This window comes from Sinocyclocheilus anshuiensis, unplaced genomic scaffold (assembly GCF_001515605.1).
Source record: "Sinocyclocheilus anshuiensis isolate Anshui unplaced genomic scaffold, SAMN03320099.WGS_v1.1 scaffold1371, whole genome shotgun sequence".
Lineage (NCBI taxonomy): Eukaryota > Metazoa > Chordata > Actinopteri > Cypriniformes > Cyprinidae > Sinocyclocheilus > Sinocyclocheilus anshuiensis.
The window spans coordinates 545,294-556,178 of record NW_015539833.1 but is presented as its reverse complement, the minus strand read 5'-3'; the positions used below and the strand labels follow the sequence as shown (position 1 = coordinate 556,178).

Genomic DNA, 10,885 nt, shown 5'->3' with positions numbered 1-10,885 from the left:
ACAACGCACTGGATAGCTGGCCAATCAGAGCACACCTCTCTTTTCAGACCGATGAGCTTTGTAAAAATCTACGCGCTTCAGAAAGGCGGGGCATAGAGGAGAAACAATAATGTACAGTATGTGGAAAATAATGTGTTTTTTTAACCTTAAACCGCATAAACACATTTCATTACACCAAATACACAAAATAATGTTCTTTTTAGCAGCATCATATGACCCCTTTAAAAAAATAAATACACTGCAGCAAAAGTGAACTTAGATGTAAAGTTAAAGATGATATGATGGGTATCAGATTATGGATCAGTTGATATAATTGATGGAAGACATAAACATTTCATTGGCTTGCTTGCGTTGAATTGTGTGACTGTGACTTACTGGAAGACGTTGGGCCCGAACACTGTGGCCAGGTTGGTGGCGGTCATGCGGTTATGAGCCTGTTCCTGTTCCACCTGGGACAGGAAGTGACATAAGTAATGCAGGAGACTGTAGTGGATATCTGGCAGCTGGAGTAGGAGCTTACGCAGGTCCTTACAGAAATCACCCTCACTGGATTCTGACAGAACAACATAGAAATACAGTAAATGACTTAATATGTCAAATAGGAAGATATTAATATAATTAAAATACAAAAGAAATGTGTCCAGTAAAGCAGTAAAGTTAGAATCTTCTGAACAAAGAAGAAACTGTCAAAGAAACTGAAAATATGTGACACAAATTCCAATACATATGAATTGTATAATTAAATAATAAAAAAAAAAAGATCAATCATTAATATTTACAGTAATAATAATAATAATACATTTTAATTAATAATATTGTTATTATATATTTTCTATTTTGGCTTGTTGTCACATAAAACAGTTATGTCACACTAACTACATCATTTGCTAAACTATAATAAATACTTTGTAGTAATAAAAATTTTATTAGTAATAATTTAAAAAAAAAATTATTAATCAATTTACATGATTAAAAATAATAAATATTTTCATAATAATTGTAATTTTTAAGTTTTTGTAATATATTTTCTATTTTAGCTAGTTGTCACATTGAAACGGCTACAAAACAGTAACAGTTACTGGGGAAAACTCAGAAAACAGGAAGTGGCAACAAGGAAGTATCGAAGTGGTGATATATATATATAATATACACACACACATTTGATCAACACAATCTAAATTTATTAAAATGTTAAATAAAAAATATTCATATTAAATATTCAAAAAGTCTTTTTTTTTCAATTTCAATAACAACAAAAATTTTAAAATATTCATATTTTAATAAATTAATACTAATCACAATTGATCATTTTTTTCATGTTCTCAGTTTGAAATAAAATCCAAGAGTTCATCTTAAATTACTGTGCAACTCTACAGTATCTGCATGAACACAAAACCTTCCCAATACAAATATGTCTGTTTTAATCCTGTTTTCTGGCATCCGAGATGCACCATCTGCGCAGGATATAGTGTCTCGCACATGCCACAAAGAGAGGGAGACTGGGACACCAACTGAAATCTGCAGCGAACAATTCTGTCCAGAAACAGCTCACGTAATTCCTTCAGGAATTCTTTTTTGGGAAGCCTTAATATGAAACTGCAGTGTTTATTGGTGCACCGCTGATCTCTGACACCAAGACAACGTTAATCAAGCAAAGTCTCTTCTCTGCACATTGCAGAGGTCAGTGAAGTATGATACAGCTGCAAATTCAATATTGTTCTAATTTTAATGGACCCAATGGACGTGAGCCAGTAAAATAATGCCATTTATTAAAGCTCTATCTAATCTTTTACACCATTCAGAAGCCAAACTACCGCCAAGAGCTCTTCAGCCAGTGTGAAAACACAGAGCATGATTTAAAGCACTGACTGTATGATATAGACTACACTAAACTCTACTACAGAAGGCTGCTCTGCTCAGTCATTATCCTGACTATGACTCATGAGCTTAAGATAGAACCATTACCTTCACACAAATAATTTCAGTTGATCAATAGCTTAACAGGTTTGACTGGCACTAAACTGCTGACCTACTTTGCTATTATGAATTAAACACGTTATAATGTTAATGTAAATAAATATTGTTATATCATATTATATATATATATATATATATATATATATAATCTCCCTGGCTCATGTAATTCCTAACTGAATGTGACTAGACAAGAAACGTTTTCCACATATTAGGCATACAAATAAAAGTGCATGTGTGCATATTGTTAAATATTATTTGCAAATAGTTCAAAATGGTTACTTCCCAATTAGAATTAGATTTAGAATTTGAATTTGATTTTTCTTCCCATGTCCATGAAAAGTACAGTCTTTCAGTTGCCAGTTCAGATGTTTAAGCACTACTCCACACCACCCATGAATGAAGACTAAAAGCTTCTTCACCCTGGTACAGCTGAATGAGAGGATTGTGGATGGAGGGATGGATGAGAGCTTCAGGTAGATCCCTCAAGAACTGCTTCAGTAAACTGGCTACAGCAAAGGCGTCTGCATCCTGATGTAGATCAACCTCTTCTCCACCATCAAACCTCTGCCGCAAGTTATCCACGGTCCGAATGCTGCCGTTTACTCTGAACAGACCCTCCAGACGAAGACCTGACAGATTGTGGCACCATGAGAGAGACATAAAGCTCTGTAAGTGATTTTGTAGTTAAAACTAACAACATTTTAGGGGTTTCAACAGGTTAGTTAATAAACTAACTTATGCCACTCTTAGCTCGATTGCAGAACTACGTAATCTTTATAAATATGGGAAGATATTTGATCAATGTCATAAAATCTACAGAAAAGTCAAGTTCATGTAAAATGCTAGTGCTGACATGTCAAAGGCCCAGTGCAGTGCTTTTCTTCTCTGAAGGGTTATTGCACCATCCAGAGGAAAACAAGCACAACTGCAACTTCTGGGCTTCAGATTTATCAGAGTACAGTATGGAACAAATATGATAATAAACCATATGTTTAGTAAATTCTAGTCGTTATTAATGAAAGTTGATTTAATGGATACAATTCTAACACAAGTGATGTTTTTTGTTAATAGGAAGTGAGAAAATATTTATATTCAGTCTGTCATTATAATGTCCAGTCACTTACCCATTTGATTTTACTTTTAATGTTTTGCACAAATACAATTAGCAGTCATGCTGCTACTTGAATGCACGTGTTTCTTCATTTTTATTTAGTTGACCTTGATCCAGTACCCAGTTACCTTAATTGTAATAGTCACAGCTTGGACCTTGTTGGCTAAAGGCTTGGAGCCGTTCACTAAAGCAGTAAAAGCTGTGACTTTATGTTCTTAGACAACATGTACTATTGGCAGGTAAAAAAAAACAGATACCTTGCCAGTTCATTTACTTCAGCCAACATGGTCAGAGTGTGCTAACTGTGCCCACAGTATACTTGAAAAAGAGCACAAAAGAAAAAGAAAATGTGATTGCTTTAAAAAAAAGTTTGAATTTTGTGTATAGAAAATGCATGTATAAGAATAAAAAAAAAGATTAAAACATTTTTCTATTTTTTTTTTATTCTTATACATGCATTTTGTATGACTTCAGATCAACTCAGATAGCATGACTACAAAAAAATTATTATATTTGTACCTTTAAAAATGCATGTCATACCACAGGTTTACTGTGAATAAAGGTAAAAAAATAAAAAATAAAGGCAAGGTGATTAAAATGATAAAAAAAAAGTTGTTGTTTTTTTATTGACTAGTCACAGCACCTAAAATACAGATATGTAAATTATAGATTCATAAATGTAGTATAAATTTATATTAAAACTTATCCTTTAATGTAATATAAATTTTGATAATTAAAAAATGTATGTCTATAGTTGGTAAACAACCCATGTCATGTCAAAATAAAAATAGAAAATAATATAATATAATATAAAAGAAATCATAAAAGAAAGCAGTATTACAGTGTTTTTAACTTGTTGTAAACACAGTGTGTGTGTGTGTGTGTGTGTGTGTGTGTGTGTGTGTGTGTGTGTGTATAAAGTTTAAGAGAAAAAAATATATTATATTATATTATATTATATTCAAGTTCAAGAGGGCAAAACAATTATACACAGTGTGTGTGTGTGTGTGTGTGTGTGTGTGTGTGTGTGTGTGTGTGTATAAAGTTTAAGAGAAAAAAATATATTATATTATATTATATTATATTCAAGTTCAAGAGGGCAAAACAAAGTATTCTGCTTTTTGTTACTATAGCACTTGCCGCATCGCTGAAAACAATCATAAATTGCCCAGTAACTCTTAGGCCTGTATCAGACACCTGATGATTTCTTCTTTGTGAAAACGCAGTAGGCCAGGATATGACGTGCTATTAGTTGCTTAAAGCATTATAATGGTTCACCAATGAAATATTGGGTTACTTTTAATTGTTTATCATTGTCCCCAGATCAGATTTCTTCACACCAACCGTGATCAGGTCTAACACTTGAGCTGAAAGCAACACTTACTATGCTTTTCCAGATACTCCACCATACTCCGGACAACCACAGGAACCCCGTCCTTGACAAGTCCCAGATCTCTCAACTCCAGCAGGGACACGCCGAAGATCTTCTTCCCCCCTGTGACGGTGGCCGGAGAGGGTTTGTTCATGGGCAGCTGCGCCATCCACTTCATGTCCTCCTTGATCTGGACCGCTGCCTTGCTGTGCTTGGAAAAGCAAAAGAGAAAGGAGCAGTCAACCACATCCACCGTTCTGACCGTCTGCATCATAAAGACCCCTAGTCCATATATCAGCCTTTATATCGGAGACTTTTCCCACTGCCGGTGTAGGTGGATCTGTCAGTGGCAGGAAACAGGAAGGAGGGAGTCTAGCGTCTGAGTGTGTGTCTACGTCAGGAGAGGTTGCCATGCTCCTGTAACCAGGTGAGAGGAAACACACAGACGCAAGCCGACAGTATATCAAACTCAGCTGTGACTAGAGAACAGCGTTTGTTACCGTCTAGAGAGGAGGAAAGTTTGAATGTTATGCATTCAGGAAGCTATACTGATATGGTGAACAAATGTTTACAATATGATAATATTTTCTAATATATTGTAATAACTACAATAAATTGAAGTGAAACTTTGAACAGGTTTATTAGGTATCACACCTGCAGTACACGCCAGTGTTATTTTAGTTTCATTAATATACTATTATCATTGTTTGTTAATATTTGAATTCAATTAGATTTTTTTATGTTTTGTTTTTATTTTAATTGTAGTTAAAGTTTTATTTTTTGTGTGATTTTTTTTCATAATAATAATTATATATATATATATATATACATACTCCTTTATTAAATCAAACTATTTGTTAATATATATATTCAGAAACAAAAAAAACAATTTTTCAAACTAATTTCAGTTACTGTTTAACTGTTAGATTAATAGTTTACATTATTTATTGATAGTTTAAAAGACATTTACATATATTAATGGTTTACAAATGGTTTACATTGATAAGTAATATGGTGGCCAGTAGCAAGTTTTAATTTAGTAGAGAGTATGTTTACATAATATTTTACATCCCTACTGAGAAAAAAACTTTACTCAACTTAAACTAGACTTAGACAGGAGACCTAGATCAGCTTAAATTAGCTAAGACCAGCAAACCATTTTAGGCTGGTTTGAGATTTTTAAAATGCAAGAATGAAGTATTCAGTTGCATCATGGAAGAGAATTGATGCGGACACTAATTTAACAAAAAGCTTTTTTTTTTCCATTGAAGATCTTAAAGCATCGTCCATCAAAATGAATTTTTTGTGTTGTCACAAACACATACAATGCATCCTTCCAAATGAAGGAAAGAACACAAGAATGGTTTGTATTCAGATGCTGTTAGCAGTCCTTCAATAAATGAGAAGGTTGCCTCCTCATTCTGTTCTCTACAGTCTATTATGTGAGCATCTTCTAATTGGGTGTTCTGGACGAAATGTCCTCTTGTTCTCCGCGTGTGACCCAGGCTGCATTGTAAACACACGTTTATCTTATAGCCTACTCAAATACATAATCAGCTCAAATACCATAGGAGTACCATACAGTGTAAGTGCGTTTATCTTTTGAAAGCAGGCATGACAGCATAATTTGAGATTAATCAGAGGCAATTTGCATATTTTAAATTGTAATTTCTTCCTGTCTACTAGTAATAATAATAACAGCTAATTATGCTTGCGTTCTCTAGTATTTTGTTCCTTAAGATGACATTAAGAACATAAGCCTGTCTGAGCTACTCATGAGAGACCAACAGGAACAGATGTCCATGAAATCACCCCAACCCCACGCACAAGTCCTCACAACACTTCTGAAGAGCCACACGTTAACATACAGTCATGCTATTCACAGTCAACGAGAGTAATAAAGTTTGCACTGCAAGTTTCCATTACAGGTTCAGACAAAGTCCTAATTGCTTAATGACCTTCTTTTGGGAAGTCAATGGATCTTCAAACCCTCCCCCATAGTCTGAAAAATACACCTCAGTGAACTCTCATATCACATGAGATCCTTTATTATTTCTAACTGAAGAGTTTAGACTAGCTCAAAAACTAAACTAAAATACCCACTGTTCAGAAGATTGGGGTAAGTAATTTTTGGGGGGGAATTAATACATTTATCCAGCAAGGATGATTGACCAAAAGTGACAGTAAAGACATTTATAATGTTACAAATTTTAAATAAATGCTGTTCTTTTGAATTTTCTATTCATCAAAGAACCCTGAAAAAATGTATCAACATTGATATTAATAAGAAATGTTTCTTGAGCAGCAAATCAGCATATTAGAATGATTTCTGAAGGATCACGTGACACTGAAGACTGGAGTAATGATGCTGAAAATTCAGCTTCGCATCAAAGGAATAAATTACATTTTATAATAGATTCAAATAGAAAAATGTTATTTAAAATTTAAACAATATTTCACAATATTAGTGTTTTTACTGTTTTTTGATCAAATAAATGCAGCCTTGATGAGCATTAGATACCTTGAAACATTAAAAAAAAAACTAACAACCCCAAAATTGTTAATTTTGCAGCAAATGTTGGGATTTTTAATGTAGATCTTTGTTCTGTTAAAAGTGCAGGGTTCAATTTCACAAACTCCGTCTCTGTTCGGTGAGAAACGAGTCTCGGCATGTTCATTCATATCTCACGCTTGCGTGCAGACATGCTGTGTGTGACTCCTGACAGCAACTGGTTGTACCAGTGCATTCTAGCAACAGCTGCAGATCCTTTCTGCTATTATAAGATAGAAACAAGCACATAGTTTACAACACTAACATTGTCTGAAAAATGTGCAAAAATTGTACCTTTAGGGGCAGAACAGCTTGTAATTGGGGTAGTTCTAATTAGGGACAACTTTGTACCTTATTTACCCCTAAAAGGTACATATAAGTACCCTAGAGTAATATGTACACTTAAGATACTACTAGGATACCTTTAGGGGTAAATAAGGTACAAAGTTGTTCATTTGAGGTTACTGTTCTAATAAAAAGCTGTTTTACCCCTAAAGATACACATTCAGTGTACTGCACCAAAGCAATGTTAATTTATTTACAAAGTATCATTAAGTGAGGTTGACACGAGAGTGTCAGTTCCAGGTGGCCTACAAGAGACATTGTAAACAGATGGGAAGAAATGACCTCAGTCTAGCGGCTTTTACCCAGTTTTAAGTCCAGGATCACAGCCAGCACATTGCACATTGATGCATGCAGAAACTCGCTAGCTGAGTTCCCCTGCCTTATAAGGAGTTGACCAGAGTGATTTTTTTGTACTTACACAGATTGCTCCAGCCCCCATCTCCCTCTTCTTCCAGGAAGAGCCTGTAGAGTGATGAATTCCCCAAATTCCTTCTCCTTTCTTACAGTGGCCTCCTTAACATCCCATAAGAAAGTCGCCGGATCATAATGAGTAGTTTAGTCCATCTTTGGATAGGCTAAACGTGTCCGAAAACTTAAGAGGCTAAGCAGAGGAGTCAGCCTCCCTTTCCTAAAGCTCTGGAGCTTAGTGACTCCTCACCAAATGAAATCTGACCCCTGCACTCCAATTGGCTGGTGTTGTGAGTCACATGACCAGCTGGCCCAAACCTTTGAAAGTCTCTCCACATGGGGCAAATGAGAGGAAGCTGCATCAATTACCAATTCACAACTTTTCAGGATTGCTGTAAGGGGTCTTTGTTTGTCTTCATACATTTTAAAGAATCAACTTGATGATGTAGAAAATTAAACTTTTCTGTTTTTCTTTGCATGTTTTTATGCTTTGATATTGCAGAATCTCCTTTCCAACTTAAGTGAGAACAAAGACCAACTTAAACTGCATGTAAATTTGTATGCACAAGCTTTTGTTCTGAATTTAAAACAAAGTCTTTGTGCACAACAAATACAAAGAGTGCTAGTTCTCAAAAGCTTTACTAATGGACGTGTAGGGCTTTTGCAGTGGCCAAAAAATGTTTAACAAATTGAAACTTGCATTAATAAATATATCAAAGGATTCCACATTCTGGAATCCAGTTTAGAACCTTGTTTATTCTCTTAAGCAACTTCATGAGGTGCTTTCACTAACCAGTCTAATTCTCATCTATTTCAGACGTTTTTATTTCAGAGGTTTTGTAAATAAATTCATATTCATTAATATGAAATGATAATTTCAATAACTTAGGCATATGCCTTTAGATTCAAATATTTTAAAACAAATTCAGTCCAACTGGCTGATCTTGCCAAGATTTAATTTTCACCACATTCACGGTTTATTCAAAAATCAAGAAGTACAAATTTTCCTCATATTATTCTCACAACTTTAAAATGTGGCCTGGATTTCATTATTACAGAGGATTCTGAAATCCTAACAACAAGTTATGTCCATAAAATATATTTCATAAATTAATTAGATTTAGCAGTTACTTTACATGGCATCCACTATAGTATATTCAAATATATAAACAATAACCTTGACTATGGGTGCATTTGTTTACTCTAAAGTTATTTTTTGTCATTTTTCTCTCCTATTATAATTTCTTACTTGGTGTTGTCTTCTGTCCACTCACTGAAACCAGATATACGGGTGAAACAAGTGGACTTCTCATCTCATGGGACCAAAACTCACTACACCATGAACCGCCCATGATGCTTCACTTCCTGACATCTTACACCCAAGCAGACCACCAGAGTCAGCCTAATGAACACTGAGGGGCTGAAAGAAGAGATTGTTTAGAGTGTGAAACAAGGAGCAGGAGGCACTAGAAGGAAGTAAGTGCGATATCAGAATTTAAATGACATTTCCAGTCAGATAAGCATTTGAAGGGCATTTCAAATAGCTGGGTCATACAATAGTTCGATTCTTCATTGTTTTCATGCATGTGCTCAACCGTCAAGTTGTCCAAGTACTGCCTGAAATTTCAGAAGGGTTTTCTTTAAGGGCACAGTATGGCCTTACATTCTCATCTAAATCACCTTTGCAATAAATGCACCATTAATATCCTCTGATACTCACTAATCATTGAATAGCAACTGGAACAAATGACAACAAATGCTTACTAAATCAGTCAACTCAGATGAACAAGTCTTTGTTCCTCTGACCTCTCTCACCGCTCATCCTGTTATGTAACACATCTCCAGCAGGCATGACGGACAAGGGTTCGGGTAGGAAAACCCGGCTGATCTCAGGTGTTATGGTAACCACTTTGGCCAATATTGTTTGATAGATAGTGTGTTGCTGTGGTGTGCTGAGTGGTTATTAGCTCATTGCTATATGGTTTATATGGTGTTATATGAAATTTCAAGGGTGTTACAGTTGCTAGCATTGACATTGACACATAGGGTGTCTTAAAGAGTTTGTCAGTGTGTTGCTATGCAGCTGCTACAGTGTTCTGGGTGGTTGTTAGCTCATTGCTATGCAGTTGATATGGCGTTCTAAGAAGTTTTGATGGTGTTGGTATGCGGTTGCTATGGTGTTCTGAGTGGTTGTTTGCTCATTGATATGCAGTTAATATGGTGTTCTATGAAGTTTCGAGGGTGTTGCTATGTAGTTGCTATGGCATTCTTAGTAGTTGAAAGGTTGTTTTAGGAGGTTCCCAGTGTGTTGCTATGTGGTTGCTATGGTGTTCTAAATGGTTGACTTTATAAAAACCACTCATCTAGAAGGTTGCCAGCATGTTGCTATCCAGTTGCTATGGTGTTCTGACTGGTTGTTAGATCATTGCTATGCGGTTGCTGCAGTGTTCTGATTGGTTGACAGATAGGGAGTATTAAGATTTTGCCAGCGTGTTGCTATGCGGTTGCTACAGTGTTCTGAGTGATTGTTCCAGGGTGTTAATATGCATTTGCTATAGTGTTCTGAGCAGTTGTTAGTTCATTGTTATGCAGTTGATATGGTGTTCTTACAGGTTTCCAGGGTGTTGCTATGCAGTTGTTACAGTGCTCTGTGTGATTGTTAGCTCATTGTTTTGTGTTTGCTGCAGTGTTCTGAGTGGTGTTTTGAAGTTTCAAGGGTCTTACTATGGGTTGCTATAGTGTTCTGACCGTTTGTTAGCTTATTGCTATTTAGTTGATATGGTGTTTTGAGTGGTTGATAGATAGGGAGTTCTAAGAAGTTTACAGCTACATTGTTGCTGTGGCATTTTGATTGGTGGTTACCTCAATGCTTTGCGGTTGATATGGTGTTCTAAGATGTTTTGAAGGGTGTTGCTATGCAGTTGCTATGGTGTTCTGAGTAGTTAGGGTGTTCAAGACGGTTGCCAGCATGTTGCTATGGTGTTTTGAGTGTTCCAAGTTGTTAGTTAGCTGCTATGCATTTAATAGGGTTTTCTAGTAGGTTTATCTGGTGTTGCTATATAGTGATCTGGTGTTAGGGGTTGTTCAAATGAAACGAAAGTTTGATAAATAGCAGCTGCAT

At 35.5% G+C, this 10,885-nt stretch overlaps 1 protein-coding gene across 5 annotated transcripts in view; it reads right to left on the bottom strand.

The window, feature by feature from the left end:
• The window catches only part of LOC107684269 (protein FAM13A-like), a 47,032-nt gene extending 39,047 nt beyond the window's left edge, over positions 1-7,985 (bottom strand). For 4 of the 5 annotated variants that reach the window (XM_016480497.1, XM_016480501.1, XM_016480498.1 and 1 more), the window contains exons 1-3: positions 4,473-4,731; positions 2,397-2,606; positions 376-553 (exon numbers count right to left, since the gene is read on the bottom strand). In XM_016480497.1, coding sequence (XP_016335983.1) covers positions 376-553; positions 2,397-2,606; positions 4,473-4,731 — 647 coding nt within the window. Of the gene's footprint in view, positions 1-375; positions 554-2,396; positions 2,607-4,472; positions 4,732-7,774 lie in introns of those variants that run through there. The other variant, XM_016480499.1, reaches the window with a different exon arrangement.
• Between the last annotated feature and the right edge of the window lie 2,900 nt (positions 7,986-10,885).